Source organism: Maniola hyperantus, chromosome 24 (genome assembly GCF_902806685.2).
Source record: "Maniola hyperantus chromosome 24, iAphHyp1.2, whole genome shotgun sequence".
NCBI lineage: Eukaryota > Metazoa > Arthropoda > Insecta > Lepidoptera > Nymphalidae > Maniola > Maniola hyperantus.
Genome location: NC_048559.1, coordinates 6,900,272 through 6,925,186, shown reverse-complemented (window position 1 = coordinate 6,925,186; position 24,915 = coordinate 6,900,272). Strand labels below are relative to the sequence as shown.

General features: G+C 39.7%; 3 protein-coding genes across 4 annotated transcripts in view; 1 reads left to right on the top strand and 2 right to left on the bottom strand.

The window, feature by feature from the left end:
• LOC117993503 (dopamine receptor 1-like) overlaps positions 1-24,915 on the bottom strand; it is a 228,085-nt gene that overhangs the window by 143,392 nt on the left and 59,778 nt on the right. The gene's annotated exons all lie outside the window — the stretch shown is intronic.
• Positions 11,239-15,406, bottom strand: LOC117993437 (trypsin CFT-1-like). The gene is made up of 4 exons (XM_034981235.1): positions 15,358-15,406; positions 14,271-14,436; positions 13,176-13,431; positions 11,239-11,526 (listed from the first exon to the last, which is right to left on the bottom strand). The coding sequence occupies exons 1-4, from the start codon at positions 15,404-15,406 to the stop codon at positions 11,239-11,241; spliced, it is 759 nt and encodes a 252-aa protein (XP_034837126.1).
• On the top strand, positions 16,187-20,229 carry LOC117993436 (trypsin CFT-1-like). Its single transcript, XM_069506738.1, has 4 exons — positions 16,187-16,301; positions 18,665-18,833; positions 19,355-19,616; positions 19,942-20,229. Exons 1-4 carry the CDS (start codon positions 16,187-16,189, stop codon positions 20,227-20,229), a joined length of 834 nt encoding a protein of 277 aa, XP_069362839.1.

Genomic DNA, 24,915 nt, shown 5'->3' with positions numbered 1-24,915 from the left:
CATTGATAAATCAGTCAGTCAGTCAGCTTTTCCTTTTATAGATATACTATAAACGGAAAAACCTGATGCCTGCGACTTCGTCCGCGTTAATTTGGGTTTTTTAAAATCCTGCGGGAACTCTGATTTTTCGAGATAAAAAGTAGTGGTCGAGATGTGAATCGGGGTGGGGACGCCTCGCACACCCGCACAGCCCCCTCGCTAACCCGGTGCGGGATAGCGCGGGTGACGTGCGTCCCCCCGCCTCACACCCTATTGCCATCTCGACCTGTCGCGAAATATAGGTGTATGCTTAATCTCTGAAGATACAGTTATTTCATCCGTTTTAAAGGTTAATTCACAACTGAATGAACTGAAAGTTCAAACATTAAGCACAAAATTCGAAACTAATAATTGATATTCATATTTCCGACTACATTCAACTGAATTGTCACTTCAACTATCTTCACGGTCGGCTTTTCATCTTTTATCGACTGAGATTCAGGTCAAGACCAAGTCGAGTCTTATTATGGAGGCAATCAAGACGTCTTATCTTTAGTCTCAGCTACCTACTACCTATCTAAAGTGGTTCAAAGTTATGAATAAGAAACGGTTCATTAAATTAAGGTAAAACCACGAGCACAAAAGGTCACAGTTTATTATAAGTCCCGCAAATTGCTATTGCGCTGGAACCATGTCTCATTAACATCGAAATGACGTCATTTTGACGTCAGGCGAAATAAAAATATACCATCAGCTCGAAGCATCAGGCGGCCACGCGCATTAGCGATTTGCGGGACTTATATTAGGCAATCACTCTCCGAAATGGATCGATGGTTTTGAATATTTAGCAAAAAAGAGGTTACGTCTTTGAGCACAGCCACCATAGACATGCCATCGCTCATTGAGCTCAGGGATTAGTCAGGATGATGGCCAGAGACCTGATGGATTGACGCTGGTTCCCTGGGAACGGGGACGGGCGCTAATGAGGGACGCAACTTGCGTTGACACATTGGTCCCGTGTCATATCCGGGAGACAGCATCAAGACCGGGAGCCGCAGCAGAAACAGCTGAACACGTCAAGCGGCGCAAGTATGCCTTCTCTTATTGAGAGTTACATTTTTTGTTCCGTTTGCCGTGGAGACGCTGGGGCCATGGACTCTTAGTGCTAAAAAAAATTTACGAGACATTTCACCCCGATTAACAGCCTCATCTGGTAACAGAGGTGACTCATTTTTTGCGCAACGGATCTGCCTGGCTGTCCAGCGCGGAAATGTAGCCAGTATTCTTGGCACCATTCCACGCGGGCATTGCTAGTTTTAAGATTTATTGTAATACTAGCTTATTCCCGCGACTTCGTCCGCTTGCTGCACAAATTTCAAACCCATATTTTACCCCCTTAGGGGTTGAATTTTCAAATATCCTTTCTTAGCGGATGTCTACGTCATAATAGCTATCTGCATGCCAAATTTCAGCTCAGTCCGTCCAGTAGTTTAAGCTGTACGTATATATAGATCAAAGGATAAAAGTTTCATTCAATTCATATTGTTTCATAATCTATGTTAAGCGCGTGATACACATGCTAGTTACTCGCACAAAAAGCATGCCAGTTACAAGCAAGAACGAGCTACTAGCAATCGAGTATCGAGGTTCTGTCAGTAACTCGCATGCCAAGATATGGCATACCAGTAGATCGCAAGGCGTTTGATTTTTTTCCCTTGACGGGAAGTGGGACGGGGGACTCGCATGCCAGCTACAAGCACGCGAAACACGTCGTAACGTGTTTGCTAGTAACTCGCACATCGTACTTTTTTTGTGTCTAATTTCATTGTTTTCAAAAGTTTCTTCACTAAGATAATCGCGTGTTGTATTGTTATAACACTATTTATTTGTTCATAAATATTCATTTTGTGATCTTCAACTCTCACGTCACTGGCACGGTACGCAGCCTTTCTAGTAACTGGCATACCAGTTACAAGCATGTGTGTCACGCACTGACATTCTGCTAGTAGCTGGCATGCCTACTTGCCAGTATCTAGCATGCCATTAACTAGCATGTGTATCACGGGCATTACTGGACGGTTTATCCAACAGAACACATCATCCTTCTAAACTCGATGGAAACTAATCTACAGCCATTATGCAAATCTTTTTTTTTTTAAATCAAGTTTTTGAAATAATAGGTACGGTACGTTGTAGTCGCAAACAGGCGATGTATACCTTGTATCTGAATATAGCGGTTGCCTGTGTAATTGGCCCAAAAATTGCGTTATCGGTTTAACATTTAATTAAGAATGGGAGCACGAGCAGGCCTGCCTAATTGAGAGCAAATTCCATCCAATTTAACCCCAGCCCTTAAGGCTAATTTATTCCGAAGTAACAACATGCGGCAAGCTCCAAATATTAGAGAAACATTCATTTTGTAAGAGATTTGAAGGCTTCGACAAAATATCTACAGAAAAACCGGTCAAGTGCAAGTCAAACTCGCACACCAATGGTTCCTTACCGTTGTACAAGGCATTTTTAACACAACGCAACGCATTTTTTAATTATTCTTAACTAGATGATGCCCACGTGAGAACTCTTTGATTTTCCGGGATAAAAAGTAGCCTATGTCCTTCCCCGGGATGCAATCTCAAACTCTGTATCAAACATTAAAATCGGACAGACAGTAGAGGCTTTCTAAAGTAAAGTACTAAGTAAAGTTGGCAATCATCGGGACCGTTTTGGAGCCCTAATAAAAAAATTCGAGCCATTTCAAATTCGACACAGAATATGCTTAAAAAGCTCCATATTCTCGTTAAACGACCGTTCGACGACCTCCCTGATGGCGCAGTGGTAAGCACTGTACTCTTATTAGTGGGAGGCCCCGGGTTCGATTCATGGCAGGGGTTTGGCATTTTATGATTTCTAAATTTCTGGTCTAGTCTGAAAGACTTCGGCTGTAGCTAGTTTCTGGTCGGGTCTGAAAGACTTCGGCTGTACCACCAAAGCTGTGCCGCCAAGCGATTTAGCGTTCCAAGCCAAAGGGGCATGGGTTTAATAAAAAACTACCCACCATACCCCTTCCAGGTTAGTCCCCGTCCATCTTAGACTGCATCATCACTTACCACCAGGTGAGATTGCAGTCATGGGCTAACTTGTATAACTGTTAAATAACTGAATAAAAAAAGTCACACTGAAAGCCAATAAATGACACATTTTCGTCAAACAATCCGTTTATACCACCATTAGGCGAACAATTTTAATTAAACAGATTAATACTGACTGAGCGATCTATTTCTCTGCCTTTAACGCATTTTCACTCTTATTTGCAAGTATTATAAGAGTCATAATACTAAATCTAGAAATTTCAATTATAAGCGGAAAACGGCATGTTTTTATTGCTCTCATATAAATTTATCGATCGTAAAAATTTGAATAGAATAATATCAATGTTGTAGAAATTTCATTATGTAATAGATTGTTCATGGATTGTTCTGAACTTAGTAATGCTTATGCAGAACGTTTTTTAGGGTTCCGTACCTCAAAAAGAAAAACGTAACCCTTATAGGATCACTTTGTTGTATTAGGGGAAAAATCTAAAAACCGTGAATTTTGTGGTTACATCACACAAAAATAATTAAATGGTGGTTATGAACTAATAATAGGTAAGTATGATATTTTCAATTTTCGAAGTAAGATGTCTATATATTTAATTTTTAATTATCAACATGTTTTTATATGGGTCCCAGACCTGAAATAAAATGATTTTATTTTTATTTTATTATTTATATCAAGGGGGGTGTCATATAAAACCGTTTCACCCGTGCATTCTAAAACAGATTTTTATTTATTTTTATGCATCATAGTTTTTGAATTATCGTGCAAAATGTCAAAAAAATACGACTGTAGTACGGAACCCTCGTTGCGCAAGCCTGATTCCTCCTTACTGAATTTAAACAATTTCCTGAAAGGTCCGCAACGCATTGACGGTTCATCTGGTGCTGCAAAGTTCATGGGCGGCTAACACTCTCACCGCCATACTTATTTAAGGTTTTCTAGCGCAGCAAGCCCTGTGGGCGGCACGCTGGTCATGCGATTTCTTCCACCTCACGCCACGCTTGATTTTACAAGTTAATACAAGAAAATATCACAGGAACTTTGACGCGCTAATTTTGGTATGCCGGCCGCCCACGTGGCGTGCCAGTTAAAATCCAAAAACTAATATTGGCTTGCTACACTTAAATTTACGTGGGCGGCCAGCAGTCCACCTCCACGTGGCGGTGAGAGTGTTCAAATCAAGTGACCCGCCTGCTCGATTGTGCGCTATTTTTATTCAAAAAAAAGAGGTCACTAAAAGCGAAGATTTTCGGAAAAAGCTATATATATGGATTTAAAGCAATCAATAATATACTATATCAATATTATACTAGCTGATGCCCGCGACTCCGTCCGCGTTGATTTACGTTTTTCAAAATCCCGCGGGAACTCTTTGATTTTCCGGGATAAGAAGTATATGTTAAGCCTATGGTATAATCTATCTCCATTCCAAATTTCATCCAAATCCATTCAGCCGTTTTTGCGGGATTGAGTAAGAAACTTTCAAACATCCAAACTTTCACATTTATAATATTATATTAGGATAAAAGGAAAAGCTAACTGACTGACTGATCTATCAACGCACAGCTCAAACTACTGGACGGATCGGACTGAAGTTTGGCATGCATTAGACGTAAGTAGATATATCCGCGAAGAAAGGATTTTTAAAATTCAACCCTTAAAGCGCGGATGACGGGCGGGTGTTTGGAGCGTCCCCCGCCTCATACCCCGGTTGCCATCTCAACCTGTCGCGTACTATATGTCCAATTAATCTTCAGAAGCCAAAAATTTGTCTTTTGAGGTAGATACGCCGCAAGTTTTTGGCCAAGTCATTAATATTCGTTATCGAATTTACATTGACGCACTCGTTCGAAAGTTGAAGGCTCTTTACTGCATTGCAATTTATAATCATTATTTTTCGTTTAGCTTTTTTACGGCTACTTTTATGTAAGTACGTGCTAACGGCAGAAAATATTATACATCGACTTTTACAAAGAGACTAGCTTATGCTCGCGACTGGACTACACAAATTTCAAACCCAAAACTCAACCCATAAGGTGGTGAAATAGTCACCACCTTATGGGTTGAGTTTTCAAAAATCCTTTCTTAGTGGATGCCTACGTCATAATAGCTAACTGTATCTGCTTCTTCCGCGTAGACTAAACAAAATTTCAAACCCCTATTTTACCCCCTTGCCTTGTTGAGAGGTTGTATTTTCAAAAATTCTTTCTTAACGGATGTCTACGTCATAATCGCACAACAGACGGAAACGTTTAAGTTAAGTTTTAACGGAAACCAGCCCAGAGTGAAGAAGAATCTGCATGCCAAATTTTAGCCCGATCCGTCGTAGTTTGAGCTGCGCGTTGATAGATAAGTCAGTCAGTCAGTCAGTCAGCTTTTCCTTTTATTTACATAGATGACACCCTAGTGGTGTCGTTGACAAGAAAATCGTGCGATCGCAGTTAAAGGCTTGAACAAAATAAAAAATCCCAAGGGCATTCCGGCCATAAACTATGATCGAATGAAAAATTCTACAAAATAAATTGGACATAATGAGAATGAATGCCTTTTGATTCGTTTATCAAATAGACACGTGGCCCCAAGGGGGTGCTACGTCTTGAAACTAAATAGAAACTAAAACATATTCCCTCTATCCTCTGAAAGAGTTTATCATTGTAGCTTAAAGATTTAACTTATAATACAGGGTGTAACCAGAACGCTAGCAAAAATTAAAACATGTGATAGTACTGATGATTACTGATATGATACCACAAAAAAAAACGCGAAAAAATTAAAAAAAAAAAAACGGCCAAGTGCGAGTCAGGCTCGCGCAACGAGTGTTCCATACTAAGTACAGTCGTATATTTTCGACATTTTGCACGATAACTCAAAAACTATGTTGCATAAAAATCTGTTTTAGAATGTACCTACAGGTGAAGACCTTTCATATGATACCCCACTTGGTATAGTTATCTTACTTCGAAAATATCGAAAATACCAATTATTAGTTCATGACCACAATTTAATTTTTTTTGTGGATTGTAACCACAAATTCACGGTTTTCAGATTTTTCTCCGAATGGCAGCTATACGACCTACCTACCTGCCAAATTTCATGATTCTAAGTCAACGGGAAGTACACTGTAGGTTTCTTGACAGAACGACAGACAGACAGACAGACAGACAACAAAGTGATCCTATAAGGGTTCCGTTTTTCCTTTTGATGTACGGAACCCTAAAAACAACCTTTATTTAGAAAAAGTTGACAATGTATTGCAAATAAAACATCGCTAGAGGTCAACGAACGTTGCGTAAGTAGAGCACTCGGAGTCAATGCCGCGTCGTAGGTGGGGCGGGCATCTACTCGATATTAAATTAACATTGAAATTCTTTGAAGCTCTTAAACTCAATTCCCGGATGTTTTCATGAAAGGGGCGAGAAAATTAGCATCATGTTCTTACTTAACAGCCTCTAGAGTATTGAGAGCTTTATAATTAAGATGTAGGAAATGTTCTACCAATTTTCTAATAATGGAAATTACTTAGATGATTTAGAAGTGCGAGTCGGACTGGCACAACGACCCTTCGTTGGGCCAGTCCGACTCGCACACACGGAACCCTTTCCGTGCAACAAATAACACTTTTTAATTTTAATGGCAGCCATTTTGAAATTTTTACTATTTGTGGCTAATGCGGCAATAGAAATAAATACACATTATGTGAAAATTTCAACTCTCTGTATTATTAGACGGTTCACGAGATACAATCCACTGACAGACCGACGGTCGGGCGGACGGACAGACTAGTGGTAAAGGCTAGCTTAAAGTTTTATTGTGATATTTTCAATAAAAAAAGAAGCGTTTATCTAAGCTAGATTTAAATAATTCTTGCGATTTATTACTTCAATTGAAAAAGTTGAAAAGAACTAAATTGTACCTTGATAAGATAAGTTTCTATTAACTTTTATGTAGTTCACTATTCAAGTTTTTCCATTTTATCTCGGAAGTTCTACGGGTAGGTATTGTATTAACAAAAGCGTTTAAGAATAATATAAGTATCTTCTGACTTATATCTTCCTCTTATTTTATCAATTATTCATCTTTGCCTTCAGGTTGCCTTTTTATTGTTTTATCTTGAAAATACTATATGTTATATAGGTATACCTATTTTATTCTTACCATAGATTTATCTCGCTTAGCGATTGTAACCCTTGTCACAGGTCGCCATTTTTTTAAGCGTTCTTGTAGGTGTTAAAACATGCGCATACCCCACGCCAATATCTATAGGTTGTAGTGTTAGATATGTGTACCACACACAAGCACTAGCGGCTCGATTGCCGTCGAATGACAGCTACAATGTCACGATCGCAATCACCTCTGATTGGTTGACGCTGGCTTACTATTGACTACAATGCATTGTTGCATCAATAATAGCACAAATTCAGCCAATCACAACAATTGAGATTGTAATAATGACTGATGCATGTTTTACGAACAGATTACGCTATTAATCGCGGTGAAACGTCTTGTAATTTTTTTTTAAATTTTAATGGCAGCCATTTTGAAATGCTTATTATTTGTTGTTACAGCAGCAATAGAAATACACATTCTGTGAAAATTTCAACTCTACCTATTACGGTTCAAGAGATACAGCCCGCAGACTGGCAGGCGGACGGACGGACGGACAGCGGAGTCTTAGTTTAGGGTCCTGTTGGTATTCTTCGGGTACGGAACCCTAAAAAAGACCTCCGAGATTTGTATTTTGTAACTTACTAGCGGGAAAAGCAGATTAGACAACGATAATGGACGAATTTCGGACGACCCAAAAAGTTAAGTTTACCGGTTCATCGGACAAATACGCCGCCGCAAGGGAGTGCTTTGTCTTCCAGTTAAAATATTAGCAAATTAAGTTAACGGCTTTAAAATTTTGACTCGGTCCGGTCATTAATTTATCGCGAGAGAGACTTTTTACCGTATTAAAAATAATTTATAAAGTATTTTACGTTCTACACCTAACATTTTCTATACCTACTTGATTTAACGCTCAAAGTTGCATATTTCAAAGATCGTGTAACTTTTAAAAAATTATAGCTACATACTTACTTACTTATTGTAAAAAAATTACCCTGATCAGTCAGTCAGTCAGTCAGTCACCTTTTCTTTTCATATATTATTTAGATATTATGTAGATAGGTACCTATGGATTTGGTTCCTGCTAAATGTATTCCACTGAAATTCCAATTTTGTTGTACAAAAACGATTAGCATTTCCAACCTCAACCACGCATTAGCATTGTACATAGTGCTCGATTTTAATTACGACCAAAATAGTTTTAGTTTAGTTTTAGTGCACTTTCGCAGTGAGCCGTGCGTCCGTGCGGTACACAATGTTGCAAATTTAATGAAACTCTACACTAAATATAGAGAAAGATCTAGCGAGTTGGAGATCTACCTTAATTTATAAAAGCTGAAAGTTTCTCTGCGTATTGTCCCCAACACAGGGATGAACACCCGTGCGAAACCAGGGCGGCTTGCTAGTATATATCGAAATATATAAAAGAAAAAGGTGACTGACTGACTGACTGATCTATTAACGCTCAGCTCAAACTACTGGACAGATCGGGCTGTAGTTTTGCATGCTATTATGACATAGACATCCGCTAAGAAGGGGTTTTTGAAAATTCAACCGAAGTTTGTGTAGTCCACGCGGACGGTTCGTTATTGTTTCGATATATTGACGAACTCAAAAAAAACATTAGATCACATTATAATACATAACTATTTGGTAGTCGTAAATACAACATACGAAAACACATATGTATCTAACGCGTTCAATCGAAGCTTAACAAGAGAAAGAAAACAAACCTCTAAAGCGGAAAATGAGCTCAAAGCCGTAGCGAGAAAGCGCAGTGAGCTGGAAACCTTCCACTAGGCTGACTCATTCAGCGGCCGTGTTATTATAAAATTACACATCGACGTAATTTCCATCAAGCCTATTGCGTATCACAGTGTATGTTGCCACCGTCAATCTCTATAATCCGGTATTATATACCTAGGCATTTCATAGAATAGGTACCTACCTAAAATATTTAGGCATTGTATAAAATATTTTTCACACCACTCACTCTGGAATACCTTATTACAAACCTGTAAGCTAAGGGTAAGGTACGTCATAGCATTCCTATCAATTAAGCGGGTTGTAATGTTGTACTGAAATCCATTACGTCTTAAGGGATCACCGTCATCATCATCATTACTATCACCATATTCACAACCACAGTCAATACCGCGTCGTAGGCGGGGCATTGACCCGAGTTTAGCACCCTGTACATTGCATTTGAAAAATTCTAAATCACTAAAATGACACAAATATAACGTTATTGTTAGATTGTGATTAGGTAGTATAACAATAACGCTAAGTTTTTGCTAGCGTTCTGGTTATACCCTGTATAGTAGCTGTACGTTTCGAATGTTACGTTTGTTACGAAAAGTAACCTACCGAATAACAGTAATAAATACTAGATGTCCAAGTTCAGACCCTTGAAAACATTTTAGATCGGGATCATTTAATTTGATGGGACATGTTAATTAATTTCTCTTTTGCATTTTGATTAGGGCCACGTTTGTGGTCTATTAATATTAATTCAAATTGCCCATCACCCTTTGGATTTAAAATGAGAAAAGTTAGAAATATGGTCTTGGACTGTAGTAATAAAATTACGTGATTGTTTCTATATTGGGAGTTTATAGGGCTAGAATTATTCATTATTAAAGAGAATATTTTTTTTAAATCACGATTTTTATTTTTTAAATAATTAATTATTTACGCTGTACGGAAAGCGATTAAAGACGTCACATGGCGCAAACGACCAATATTTTTAAATTTTTTAACATGAAAAATATTTTCCCCCTGAAATTCCTCTATTTTTATGTTAAAAAAATTAAAAAAAATGTAGTTTACGGATAGTGACGTGATTACTCACCTTCCGTGCAGTACTTTCGCCTTTATAATAGATATATATAAAAGTAAAAGGTGACTGACTGACTGAGTGACTGACTGATCTATCAATGCACAGCTCAAACTACTGGACGGATCACGCTAAAATTCGGCATGTAGATAGCTATTATAACGTAGGCGTCCGCTAAGAAAGGATTCTTCAAATGCAACCCCTAAAGGGGTAAAGGGGTTTGAATTGTGTATGAAAGTCTGTCAGTTTTGAAGTGTCTATAAAGAAGTTTTGTAGTTAATATTTTTACAATTAGCAGTATGACATATTTTATTAAGCTCATATTATGTTAAAATCTCATAGTTAAAGATCAACCCTAAGGGTGTAAAATAGGGGTTTAAAATTTGTGTAGTCCACGCGGACGAAGTCGCGGGTATAAGCTAGTAATAGATATTAGTGTGAAAAAACCATATCATCCAGTAATACATAAAAGTCGTTGTTCAGAAGTGATTATGGAGCGAAATTTGCATTACACGGAAGATTCCGTTCCACCGACCATTTTCCGGATGGCGGCGCTCCAATTAAAACTTAATAAGAAACTAATATCATTTATGTTAAGCTCCGGCGCAGCAGTTTTCTTCCTGTTTTGATTAAGGTCTATACCTTATCTTACCTTACCTTAGTGAGACAGCTGTTTATCTATACCTACATATACTTAAAATGACTCGCTGGGTTTAAAAACTTGAAAATTACCCCTTTAAACCGTTGTATCGACGCCAGAATTTCTGGCATCCGCATACCAGACCGCACAGAGATATTAGCATTCACGCCGTGAGCTCTCTGGCAATAACATCTTGTTGTTTTTTATAATACTTACAGCTACAAAAATGTCTGGCATACGTCGTTAACGATTATTCTATAATAAATCTATACATATAAAAGGAAAGGGTGACTGACTGACTGACTGATCTATCAACGCACAGCTCAAACTACTGGATGGATCGGGCTGAAATTTGGTATGCGGGTAGGTATTATGAGTTATGACGTAGGCATTCGCTAAGAAAGGATTTTAAAATTTCAACCCCTAAGGGGGTGAAATAGTGGTTTGAAATTTGTGTAGTCCACGCGGACGAAGTCGCGAGCATAAGCTAGTAATGAATAAAATTAATGATGTTAGGTATATTGAAAAACAAAGGAAGTACATATTATTATCTATAATATTTTTATTAGTTGATTAACTAGGCATTAGCTCGAAGCCAGTCAGTGTATCTGGAAACCCTGGCATAAACGCCAGGCCAGCGTGCCTCCCCGCATCCAGTGCCAAAAGAAGTGACACCCACAGCTGTATTGCTGAGAAGCAGAGGACCGCCGGAATCCGCGGTGCAGGAACCTCTGCCATTCGTATGCCAGCCCGCGCAGAGCATGTTGGCATTGATCGCGTTAGCACCGTAAGCTCTCTGGCAATCACCCTGGCTTACTACATTGAGTTGAACATGACGTAGTTGTTCAGATAATTGTCCCCCCCACTGAAAATTAAATTAAAAACCATGAACAGACGTTTATTCTCTGGTAGAGAAGTGAAATGAGTATTTAAAATGATTTAGAAATTTCCTTGAAGTGTAGGTAAATTACTATAAAAATTATAAAATATAGTAAAAAGCAAATATGTCATTTCTCGTTCAAAGAGCTGCATTGTAATATGGGCCTTTCAAAGTAGTTTGTGACGTGAAATATGACGACCTCCCTGGGGCAGTGGTGAGCGCTGTGGTCTTATTAGTGGGAGGTCCCGGGTTCGATTCCTGGCAGGGGTTTGGAATTTTATAATTTCTAAATTTCTGGTCTGGTCTGGTGGGAGGCTTCGGCCGTGGCTAGTTACCACCCTACCGGCAAAGCCGTGCCGCCAAGCGATTTAGTGTTCCGGTACGATGCCGTGTAGAAACCAAAGGGGTATGGGTTTAATAAAAACTGCCATACCCCTTCCAGGTTAGCCCGCTATCATCTTAGACTGCATCATCACTTACCACCAGGTGAGATTACAGTCAAGGGCTAACTTGTGTTTGAATAAAAAATTTAAAAAAAGTTTCGATAACTGCAAAATTGCCGCTATACTAGATGGCATAAACAGTCGCTTCAGTACTGAGTGAACATATATTATATCACAAATTTCGTCACCGCCAGCAAGCGAGCCGTAGCTTAGTGGTCAGAGCGTCGGGCGCGATCCCAGGAGACGCGGGTTCGATTCCTGCCGGTCCGCAATTGTTGAAATGTATTTAAAATTATTGATTACCTACATTTTATGCTAGCTTGCCACTTTTATGGAGTTGATTGTATCATAAAGGTTATAAAAACTATGAATGAGGGAATAAAGAGCTTCACCCAGCTGCAATGCCTGCCGGAGCATAATATTCAATGACCAGCATAGATTAAGTGAACTATTTTGTTTTTCAGCTGACTGACTGACATATATATCAACGCACAGCCTAAACCGCTGGTTCTAGAGACATGAAATTTTGAGGGAGTGTTCTTCGTAAAGAGTAGGTATCCACTAAGAAAGGATTTTTCGAAATTCCACCCCTAAGTGGGTTAAATAGGGAATAAAAGTTTGTATGAAAGTCCGTCATTTTTCAAGTTAGGTACTTGCATGAAAATTGGTATTTGGGTTGTCGGTCACAAATGAAGAAATACGTGTTTCAGGATTTTTGGAAATTCAACCCCCTCCTCTATTGGCACCTCGAAATTCCACCCGAGCGAAGCCGGGACGGGTCAGCTAGTTAGTTATAAAGTAGTTATGACTGTGTTAGTAAGTAGGCACAATTTTATATTTTATGCACAATTTTATTTGTCTAGGAATCTACCACCCATGAGACATAGAGTGCATGTGCAAACCAACCCTCAAGCCTCCATAGCTCAACGGGTAGAGGAGTGGACTGCAAACCCCGCCCGTTGCATTATTGTCGTACCTACTCCTAGCACAAGCCTGACGCTTAGTTGGAGAGGAAAGCGGAACATTAGTCATTTAATATGGCTAATATTCTTAAAAAAAAACCCCTAATCAACTATGAGAGTAGGACTATGGCCAAAACCTTTTCATTCTGAAAGTAGACCCGTGCTCAGTAGTCTATCTATAAACCAGTGATAGATTGATGATGATGATGATGATGAAGTAGGTACTCACACTCATGAGACCCCATCCAATCGCCCAAACGTTGGCGTTATTTGGGACATTCAAATTCGATCCCGCAATCGATCCAGCCCGTACATTGTTCCCGAATGAAATTGCAGTCGATAACCGTACTATCCCAATATCGTTGTTCATGAATGTGCCAATATCGTAGCTGGGATGGGTGATATGTCTTGCTACGTAATGGAAAGCACCGCCACTGTTTGCGTTGGTTGAACCGACTCGGACTGCAAACCGAACATTCTTTCCTCTACAAAAATGGAGGAATACTTTTCATATTAAACTTATTTAGTTTCATTAAATACTAGCTGCCCTGGCGAACTTCGTTCCGCCTACAGTCGATTTAAATTTTTAAAATTTTTCTCTCCGTAAGAACCATCCTCGTACGTCTCTTGCCATCGCTACGTGCCAAACCTGCAGGTTCCAATACTGCAGGCACATTAGCCGTGACAAGAGACCTACGTATGACTCCGTTCAAGGAAGCATGACGGGAAAAACTTATATTATAGATTATAGTAATTAAAATTAATTAGTCACTTAATATCTAATATTTAACACTAGCTGATGTCCACGACTTGCGCATGGATTTAGGTTTTTCGGAAGTCCGTCTCCGGGATGTAAGCTAACTCTGTACAAAATGTCATCAAAATCGGTGGGCCGTGAAAAGCCAGCAGACAGACGGACACACTTTCGCATTTATCTTAATCTATTTTTATAAAATTGAAAGTCCTGACTGTCTGACTGAGTGACTGACTTACCTACTGACTTATCAACGCACAGCCTAAACCGCTGGTCCTAGAAACATGAAATTTGGAGGGTCTGTTATTTGTAAAGGTTAGGTATCCACTAAGAAAGGATTTTGCGGAATTCCACCCCTAAGTGGGTTAAATAGGGGATGAAAGTTTGTATGAAAGTCCGTAAATTTTCAAGTTATTTGCATGAAAATTGGTATTTGGGTTTTCGGTCACAAATAAAGAAATTTGTGTTTCAGGATTTTTGAAAGTTCAACCCCCACGAGCGAAGCCGGGGCGGGTCAGCAAGTATAGTATAGAAGTATGGATGGGTATTGTGATTATAAGAAATGCTTACACCCAACAGTGGGCAGCGGACATGATGGATCTGTTGTTGATGATGGTTCCGCCACAGTCCTGGCGGAAGGCCGCATTGTTCCAGGACACTAGCATCACCGCCGCGAAGGGGTACTGGCTGATATTGACCACTGATCCTCCCACTATCCTCCCCTTTTGCGGAAGCGCTATAATATTAGAACGAGGTTAACTCACAGCCGTACTCAGAGTCGCTTAACGAGACAGAGCTATATCTCTCACATAAATCTGTCTTGTTTTAACTCAATCTTAAGTAACGATTAGCGACTCTGAGTACGGCTGTTAGGTACCTATAGTACGCGACAGATCGAGATGACAATCGGGGTATGAGGCGGTGGGGTGCCCCGCACACCTGCACGTCACTCGCGCTCGCCCGCACCAGGTTAGTGTGGGGGCTGTGCGGGAGTGCGGGGCGTTCTCCATCTCGACCTATCACGTACTATACGTAGACTAGTTGTAAGTAGAACGGTAGCAAAAATGGAGACAGGTACAGGACAGGTACAGGTACAAGGTAGACAGGCTCTCGTACCTACTGATAATTATAAGAAAATTCCAAAACTGCTCCTGCCGGGAATCGAACCCGGGACCTCCCGCTTGCTACTGCGCCAGGGAGGTAGTCAAAATGATGATGAGGTGATAGTTATAATTTAACGAAACTACGAGGGTCCCAAAGGCTAAGTTCTCAATAAGTATCATTGAATAAAAAAAAATGACGACCTCCCTGGCGCAGTGCTAGCGCTGTGGTCATTATTAGTGGGAGGTCCCGGGTTCGATTCCTGGCAGGGGTTTGGAATTTTATAATTTCTAAATTTCTGGTCTGGCCTGGTGGGAGGCTTCAGCCGTGGCTAGTTACCACCCTACCGGCAAAGCCGTGCCGCCAAGCGATTTAGCGTTCCGGTACGGTAGCGGGCCGTGTAGAAACCAAAGCGGCATGGGTTTAATAAAAACTCCCATACCTCTTCCAGGTTAGCCCGCGCCCATCTTAGACTGCATCATCACTTACCACTAGGTGAGATTGCAGTCAGGCTGACTTGTATCTGAATTTTTAAAAAAATGCTTTTATAACTTACCCTCAGAGGTCGCAAGGCAAACGGCTAAAAAAATATGAAGTTTCCACATTGTCAAGTCGTTAAACTATGAAAGCTATTATTAATGTAAGTCTTGCTATATATATGATCCCAAAATATCCTTTAAAGTATTATTTATTAGCTATTAGACAACTAAGTCTCTTTAATCAGGTAATCTATTGTAATTAATCCAAATGTATTTGTGAGCATCGGCTTTGCGCGAATGTGCTTATCTGTTCCTATAGATAAAAGGTCTACGCGTTTTACATGAGTGCCCAAGGAAAGGAGTGTACCTAATGTTTTTAGTGGTTAGGACGTCCGCCTTCTAATTGGAGGTCGGGAGTTCGATCCCGGGCACGCACCGCTATTTTTCGGAGTTATGTGCGTTTTAATTAATTAAATATCACTTGCTTTAACGGTGAAGGAAAACATCGTGAAGAAACCTGCATGCCTGAGAGTTCTCCATAATGTTCTCAAAGGTGTGTGAAGTCTACCAATCCGCACATGGCCAGCGTGGTAGACTATGGCCAAAATCCTTCTCATTCTGAGAGGAGACCCGTGCTCTGTAGTGAGCCGATGAAGGGTTGATCATCATCATCAATATTGATTCAAGGATCCGAGACATGGGCCTCTTAAGAAAGCTCAGAGTCACTCAGCGGGCGATGGAGAGTGCTATACTTGGAGTTTTTCTACGTGATCAAATCAGAAATGAAGAGATCCGTAGGAAAACCACAGTGACCGACATAGCTCAACGAGTTGTGAAGCTGAAGTGGTAATAGACAGGGCAGATTGTTAGAAAAGTCGATAGATGTTGAGGTCCCAAGTTGCTAGAATGGCAAACTCGCACAAAAAGCGCAGCGTTGGACATCTCCCCGCTATAGGTGGACAGACGACATCAGACGAGTTGCAGGGAGCCGCTGGATGGCGGCGGCGCAAGACCGTGGCATGTGGAAGACCCTACAAGAGACCTATGTCCAGCGGTGGACGTCTGTACAGTTGAATTTTCAAAAATCCTTTCTTAGCGGATGTCTACGTCGTAATAGCTATCTGTATGCCAAATTTCAGTTCGATCTGTCCTATATAGTTTGAGCTGTGCATTGATACAAGTCAGTCAAACAGTCAGTCAGTCATCTTTTTATTTTATTATATTATGTAGATAGATAGATAGATATTAGGTTTCCCCAATTTATTATCTGAGTGATAATTAATAAATACCTACCGAAATTTATCTAATCAACGCTGATAATTACTGATACATTATTATTATATAAATAAACAAATTGTTAGTAATAATTAATTCGTGTCTAAATATTCAAACCTGGGACCATGAAGACAATCGTACTTTTACTGGCCATAGGCCTTACAACAGTTGCTTGTAAGTATATTCTTCATCATCATCATCATAATCAACCGATAGACGTCCACTGCTGGACATAGGTATCTTGTAGGGACTTCCACACACCACGTTCTTGCGTCGCCTGAATCCAGCGGCTCCCTGCGACTCGTTTGGTGTCGTCTATCCACCCAGTGGGAGGCCTTCCAATGGTACGCTTTCCTAACGCTAACTAATTATCACCAACATGCTTATCGTACAAATTAAGTACAAACGGATGGATAGGCTACTTTTTAGGGTTCCGTACCTCAAAAGGAAAAACGGAACCCTTATAGGATCACTTTGTTGTCTGTCTGTCTGTCTGTCTGTCAAGAAACCTACAGGGTACTTCCCGTTGACCTAGAATCATGAAATTTGGCGGGTAGGTAGATCTTATAGCTGACATTTGGGAAAAAATCTGAAAACCGTGAATTTAGGGTTAGATCACACAAAAAAAAAATTGTGGTCATGAACTAATAATTAGTATTTTCAACTTTCGAAGTGAGTGACTATATCAAGTGGGGTATCATATGAAAGGTCTTCACCTGTACATTCTAAAACAGATTTTTATTTATTTTTATGCATCATAGTTTTTGAATTATCGTGCAAAATGTCTAAAAAATACGACTGTAGTACGGGACCCTCATTACGCGAGCCTGACTCGCACTTGGCCGGTTTTTGTCCTGGAAAATCCCACGGGTTTTAAAAAAATCTAAATCCACGCGAGCGAAGCCGCGGGCATCAGCTAGTTTATAATATACTAGATGATGCCCGCGACATCGACTGCGTCTGTCAGTTAAAATATTCCCATGGGAACTCTTTGATTTTCCGGGATAAAAAGTTGCCTATGTCAATTTCCGGGATGCAAGCTACCTCTGTAACTTCATATAAATCGGTCAGACGGGTGGGCCTTTAAGATTCCCGTGGGAACTCTTTGATTTTCCGAAATGTCTTTCCCCGGGATATAAGCTACATTTGTACCAAATTTCATGCAAATCGGTTAAGCTGTTGGCCGTGAAAATATTATAATATTATTAAAGATTTCTATTGCCACTATAACAACAAATAATATAAACTTCAAAAAGAAAATTTAAAAAAAAAAACAGTATTATTTCTAGTACGATGCTACGGAACCTTTCACGTGCGTGTCCGAATCGCACTTGACCGATTTTTTTTTGTAAGTAATAATTTGAAGCTGTGATAGCCTACTGGTTAGGACGTCCGCCTTCTAATCGGAGGTCGGGGGTTCGATCCCGGGCACGCACCTCTATTTTTCGGAGTTATGTGCGTTTAATTAATTAAATATCACTTGCTTTAACGGTGAAGGAAAACATCGTGAGGAAACCTGCATGCCTGAGAGTTCTCCATAATGTTCTCAAAGAAATAAGCTTGCAGCTCCTGCCTTCCGCCTCAGGAAAGTCCAAAAGTCATTTGTGGGTATGGGTTTATTACCTTTTATAATAAAATCCCGCAAACTATTTTGGACTTACCTTTGCACAAGTTTAAAAAATCTGTTAAAAATATGCTCCTGAAAAAAGCATATTACACAATTGAAGATTATCTAAATGATAAAATAGCGTGGATTTGACCTGCAGCTCGTTCCAGCAACGCACAAGACTGCAAATACTATTTTATACATGGCATAATCTTGTACCTATATCAAATATTTGAAAAGAGCAACCGCCGAGTTTCTTGCTGGTTCTTCTCGGTAGGAAAGGCATTCCGAACCAGTGGTAGATGCATCTCACTATTCGAAAGTACTTGTAAAAGTTTATTCGAATAAAAAAGATTTTTATTTTATTTTTTATTTTAAAAGGTTTTAGGCCAAAACCCTTCTCACTCTGAGAGGAGATCCGTGCTCTGTAGTGAGCCGGTGATGGGTTGATCATGATGATTGTTCTGTTAGGGAAATAAACCTTTAATTTATTTGTATTTCAGCACTCCCACAGCAACACGAGAGGATCATCGGCGGATCAGTGACGAATATTAACAACTATCCGTTTGCCGGATCTCTTCAAATAACCACTAACAACGTCCAATTCCGTCACAACTGTGGGTGTACCATCATTAACAACAGATCTATGCTTTCGGCGGCTCATTGTTGGCCGTAAGTAAGAACGTAGACCTTCTATCCTTTTACACTGGCGCCGATTCTCTTGTCTTTCTCTAAACTAAATTTAGACTATCTGCATCTTGTTGTTTTGAATATTGCTAAAAAGCACCTAAAAAGGGACGGAACATGAATTTTACATTTAGAGACTAAATTTTAGTGCACGGTACAAATTTAAACCATAGGTAAAACTGTAAAACTATGTCTGTCTTTTTCATATTATACCTATTAGTAAGAAGAGGATGCGAAATTTAGTTGTGCTCAGAATCATTACCTGTACGCTTAGTACAGGATTTTACGTATCACCAACTTTGCTAGAATTCAAGAGTCGAAACACAATAACGTTAAAGTAAAATGGACCTAAAGAGCCTTGAATTGAAGTCAAAAATTCAATGCCACTGATTTTAATTTCGTAACGTTTCCGCTTGGAGCGCTGGATGTAGATAAACTTGAGCTTTAAAACAAGGCAGTTAAGATCCAGTTTACTATAACGCGGAAGTGTTAACGTTTGTTCACAGACGCAATGCCGCGGCAAATAGATACCGCGCCCGGGTTGGCTCAACCAACGTCAGCAGTGGAGGAAGACAGCTCAACGTGGCTCAACTCATCGGCCACCCGAGCTACAACTCACGGAACCACGACAACGACGTCGGTGTGATCAGGGTGTCCACTGCCATCCCAATCGGCTCCGCCAGCATTCGAGCTGGATCTCTCGCTGGAGCCAACCTCAATATCCCTGACAACGCCAATGTTATAGCTATTGGATGGGGATTAACTTCTGTAAGTTCAATACAATTTTTTTTTGGTGACAAGAGTAAATTCTTATGGAAGTCTCAGGCATGCTCCATTAGGAATGTTGCTCAGCGGCATACTTACTAAAAACTTTACTGTGTGGCGGTTGCCATAATTGCAACTAGATGGCGTTATTCAATCGAAAACATTTCATGACCCAGTCCCGAACACATGTACCGCCGACAGTACTCGCACTAACGGAGTTTTAAAATCCCGTTTATTAAATTATTCCTTTACCCTTTACCAAATCTTGACAAAATATAAATAAATCACGACACCACGATAATAAATTTTTGTATAAATCTCTTTCTAGGTTAATGGAAGCCCATCGGAATCGCTCCGTCACGTTGGGCTCCAGACGGTCAACCAAGCTAGATGCCAAAGCATCTATGGCGGTGGTACCATCACCGCAAACATGCTGTGCGCTATCTGGCCAGCCGGCGGTCGTGGCTCGTGCTTCGGCGACTCGGGCACCGCTCTCCTTCGCAGCAATGTGGTGGTGGGTGTCACCAGTTTTGGTGCTCAATGCGCTTCGGCCCACTGGCCTGGTGTCTACGCAAGAGTTTCCCGATACGTCACCTGGATTAGGAACAATTCTTAAGAACTTCGAATGATTGCTAACAGTTTTTATTTATTTTATTTAATTTTAATTTTTCATGTACCGATTTGTAATTTCATTGTAGTCACATAGTAGTAATAAATAATTACCCGGTATTTTTTTGTATTAAAAGTCTATAACAAATACAATGAAATAATAAAATTCTGTTTGACTCCAACATCCTTATCGTCGTATCTTCTCTATATCTTCTTTACCCGTTGAGCTCAATAGCTCAACGGGTATAGGGACTGAAAACCGAAAGGTCGACGGTTCAAACCCTGCCCGTTGCACTATTGTCGTACCTACTCCTAGCACAAGCTTGACGCTCAATCTGAGAGCAAAGGGGAATATTAGTCGTTTAACATGGCTAATATTCTTTTAAAATATATATAGATAAAAAACCTTCTTTTTAAACAAAACCGACTTCAATAACCACAAACACTAAAAAGTAAAATAAATTTAATTTATTACCCAATATATTATGTATACAAGAGTTATTTCTATAGTAATATTTTTTGAGCCGATGCCAATTAGCTGCACGAACCGTCTATCTACTCTTCATATTGTTTTGTGACTCCACATTTGCACCTCATTGGCACCGACTCCAAAAAATATTACTATAGAACTACAATAACTCTTATTACCTAACTTTTTCTACTAAGTACCTATCATCATCATCATCAACCGATAGATGTCCACTGCTGGAGGTCTCTTGTAGGGACTTCCACACGCCACGGTCTTGGGACGCCTGAATCCAGCGGCTCCCTTCGAGTCGTCTGATGGACGACATCAGACGACTCGAAGGGAGTCCACTTAGTGGGGGGCCTTCCAACGCTGTGCCTACCGGTGCGAGGTCACCATTCCAGCACCTTGAGACCCCCAACGTCTATCGGTTTTCCGAGCTATGAGCCCTGCCCATTGCCGCTTCAGTTTCGCAAACCGCTCCTACAGAAGTAGCTATATTATAGAGTTTATGATTTAAAACTGTTAAAAATTATTATAATTTTGGCCGTAGTCAATTTTTAGGGTTCCGTACCTCAACCCTTATGGTATCAATTTGTTCTTTGTCTGTCTGTCTGTCTGTGTGTCGGTCTGTGAAGAAACCTACAGGGTACGTCCCGTTGACCTAGAACCATGAAATTTGGCAGGTAGGTAGGTCTTATAACAGATATTCGGGTAAAAATTTGAGGTTACATCCCACAAAAAAAATTAAATTGTGGTCATTGAACTAATAATTAGTATTTTCAATTTTCGAAGTAAGATAACTGTATCAAGTGGGGTATCGTAATATGAAAGGTCTTCACCTGTGCATTCTAAAACAGATTTTATTTATTTTTATGCATCATAGTTTTTGAATTATCGTGCAAAATGTCGAAAAAATACGACTGTATTACGGAGCCTTCGTTGCGCGAGCCTGACTCGCACTTGGCCGGTTTTTTTCGGTGAACTAGAGTTGCCTAAAAGACACTCTTCAATAGAGAGCAGCGTAAATACAGTTATAATTTTTAATTTATGTATAATAGGCCTTTATGATTAGGCCTATTCACATAATTAGGCCATTACCAGGCGGCTCGAAGGTCGTGTAGCTGTTGGAACGAACTGCCATAACTCGCGTTTTGTTTATTTAAGTAGAACGAATATAAATATTTAAAACGATTACTATTTATTTGAAGTAGATTAAAAAAGAGGTGTTTTTGTTTGTCATTAAACATAATTAATCTCTACAGTAAAACACTTTTATCATGATGACACCATTTTTATATAGACTGGCTAGCTGTGATAGCCTAGTGGTTAGGACGTCCACCTCCTAATCGGAGGTCGGGAGTTCGTTCCAGGGCACGCAACTCTAACTTTACGGAGTTAATTGTACGTTTTAAATATTAAAACTTGCTTTAATGGTGAAGGAAAACATTGTGAGGAAACCTGCACGTCTAACACCCGTATTCACAATCATTACTATGAGGTCTCACAGTGTGCTCGAACGCACAGTGTGGATTCCACCAATCAGATTATTGATAATTGACGTGACACCGTTATCTGATTGATCAATCCTACATTGTGCGTTGGAGCGCACTGTGAGACCTCATAGTAATGTTTGTGAATACGGGGGTAAGAGATCGCCATAGTGTTATGTGTGACACACACAGTCACAGGTGTGTGAGGTTTGCCAATCCGCACTTGGCTGGCGTGGTACACTATGGCCAAACCCCTTCTCACTCTGTAGTGAGCCGGCGATGGGTTGATCATGATGATGATGATGATGATATTCAATATAATATTGTATGAAGGACGACAAAACAAGACAAGCAAATCAAGTGCATTTCTAGTGTTCATATTACGTTTGATTTATTTATTGCCTAATTTTTTTTTATTTTTAAGTTATTCCTGTTCAACAGTCTGTTCAGTTCTGGTGTCATTGTACTGTATTCTCAAACTATTTAGCATGGACATTAAAGTTACCCGCGACTTGATCCGAGCAAAATAACTATTTTACGTACGATTGATTTCAATCCTACATAATCCGATGTCTTTCCCAGGACTGAGGACATCGGGTATTTCGGGACATTAGAAGATTCGTCTGGTCTGAAACACATAAAAATAAATTAAAATTTGTTTTAGAATTTATAGATAAAATTCTTTTATATGATACCCCACTTGATATAGTTATCTTACTTTGAAAATTGAACATAATATTTTAATTGTTTTAGCGTTTAAACTATCGTGAGTGATTTCCATTATATATAATAGTATATTAATCTTAAACGCGACGCGTGCGCGAACCGACCCCCTTGATAAAGGACCCCGGATGGGTTCGAAACTAGTCGGGCAAACGTCGTAGGTATAGCCGTAGAAATATACTGTATTTTTTAATTGTTTTATGTGATGTAACCAAAAATTCACAATTTTCGGATTTTTTCCTTTACTTGTGTTCTAAGACCTACCTACCTGCCAAATTTCATGATTCTAGGTCAACGGGAAGTACTTTATAGGTTTTCTTGATAGACCGACAGACAGACAGACAACAAAGTGATCCTATAAGGGTTCCGTTTTTCCTTGACTTACGGAACCCTAAAAACAGCCATTTCGAAATCACAGACAAACACAACCATTTTATTTATGTGTATATAGATTGATAAATATAGTAAAATTATTCCGGTTTAAAATGAGATAAAAAGGCAGTATATATAACAGTACCACATACAAAAAAATTATAGAACTAGCCTATAGGCCAGAAGATATTTGTCGTGTCATCAAAATGGTTGCTAAGTTATTTTTTGTTTTGGAATTTGTATTTTTAGCATCTGCTATATCTATAACGCAGATTGAAGAGGAAGCACCTCCTGGTAAGTGTTTTTTTTTTAAAGAACCTTAGCCAAGTTACTGACTAATATTCCCCTTTCCCCTCCAATTAAGCGTAAAGCTTGTGCTAGGAGTAGGCACGACAATAGTGCAACGGATGGGATTTGAACCGGCGACCTTTCGGTTTTCAGTCCACTCCTTCACCGTTAAGCTATTGAGGCACGATGATTTTCACCGAAATCAAGTGCGCGAAAAGGGTTTAGGAAAAGTGTTGTTGAGAAAAAAAACTGGCCAAGTGCGAGTCAGGCTCGTGCAACGAGGGTTCCGTACTACAGTCGTATTTTTCGACATTTTGCACGATAATTCAAAAACTATGATGCATAAAAATAAATAAAAATCTGTTTTAGAATGCACAGGTAAAGACCTTTCATATGAAACCCCACTTGATATAGTTATCTTACTGCTATACTATACTAATACCTACGGAAACCTCGGTGCGCGAGCCCGACTTGCACTTGGCTGGTTTTTTTCAACATAGGAAATATTTTCGAGCAAAAATTACTCTATTTTTAAATAAAAAAATAAAAAAATATTTGTCGTTAACGCATTGTGACGTCCTAATTGGCTTTCCGTTAATAATTGATTTGGTTAAAAATAAATAAAAATCATGATTTTTTTAATTATTCTCTTTCATAACAACAACATTTTATTACTACACTCCAAGACCCTATTATTACAGTATGCGGCTGAAAGTAATGTACATCGACCTTTAGGAGGAGATATCAGATTAGTAGAGTGCTGTTCTTGTCGTTGAGATCGACAAAACGTGAGTGACAGAGACACGTCTCGACAAAGCCGAAATGAGATTCGGCCACGTACTTTACTGATTTATGGTACTAATAGATGTCACCCCTCAATATGCGGGGAATACTGAACGAAATAATATCATACATCCTAGTATGTAATTTACCGAATATACATAACCCCATATCCCCGCGTGGATTACACCAATTTCAAATCCCTATTTTATCCCGTTACACCCCGTTCCCACTTGTCGTTTGTCGGGCCCGGATTTTAATTGCATGTTCCAGTGGCAGTACATTATGACACAAAATCGGTTTCCGACAAGTGTTAATAGCTCACAATAGCTTCATATAAAATACTAGCTTATGCCCGCGACTTCGTTCGCGTGGGCTACACAAATTTCGAACCCCTATTTCACCCCCTTAGGGGTTGAATTTCCCAAAATCCTTTCTTAGTGGATGCCTACGTCATAGTAGCTATCTGCATGCAAAATTTCAGCCCGATCCTTTTAGTAGTTTGAGCTGTGCGTTGATAGATCAGTCAGTCAGTCAGTCAGTCAGTCAGTCACCTTTTCCTTTTATATAT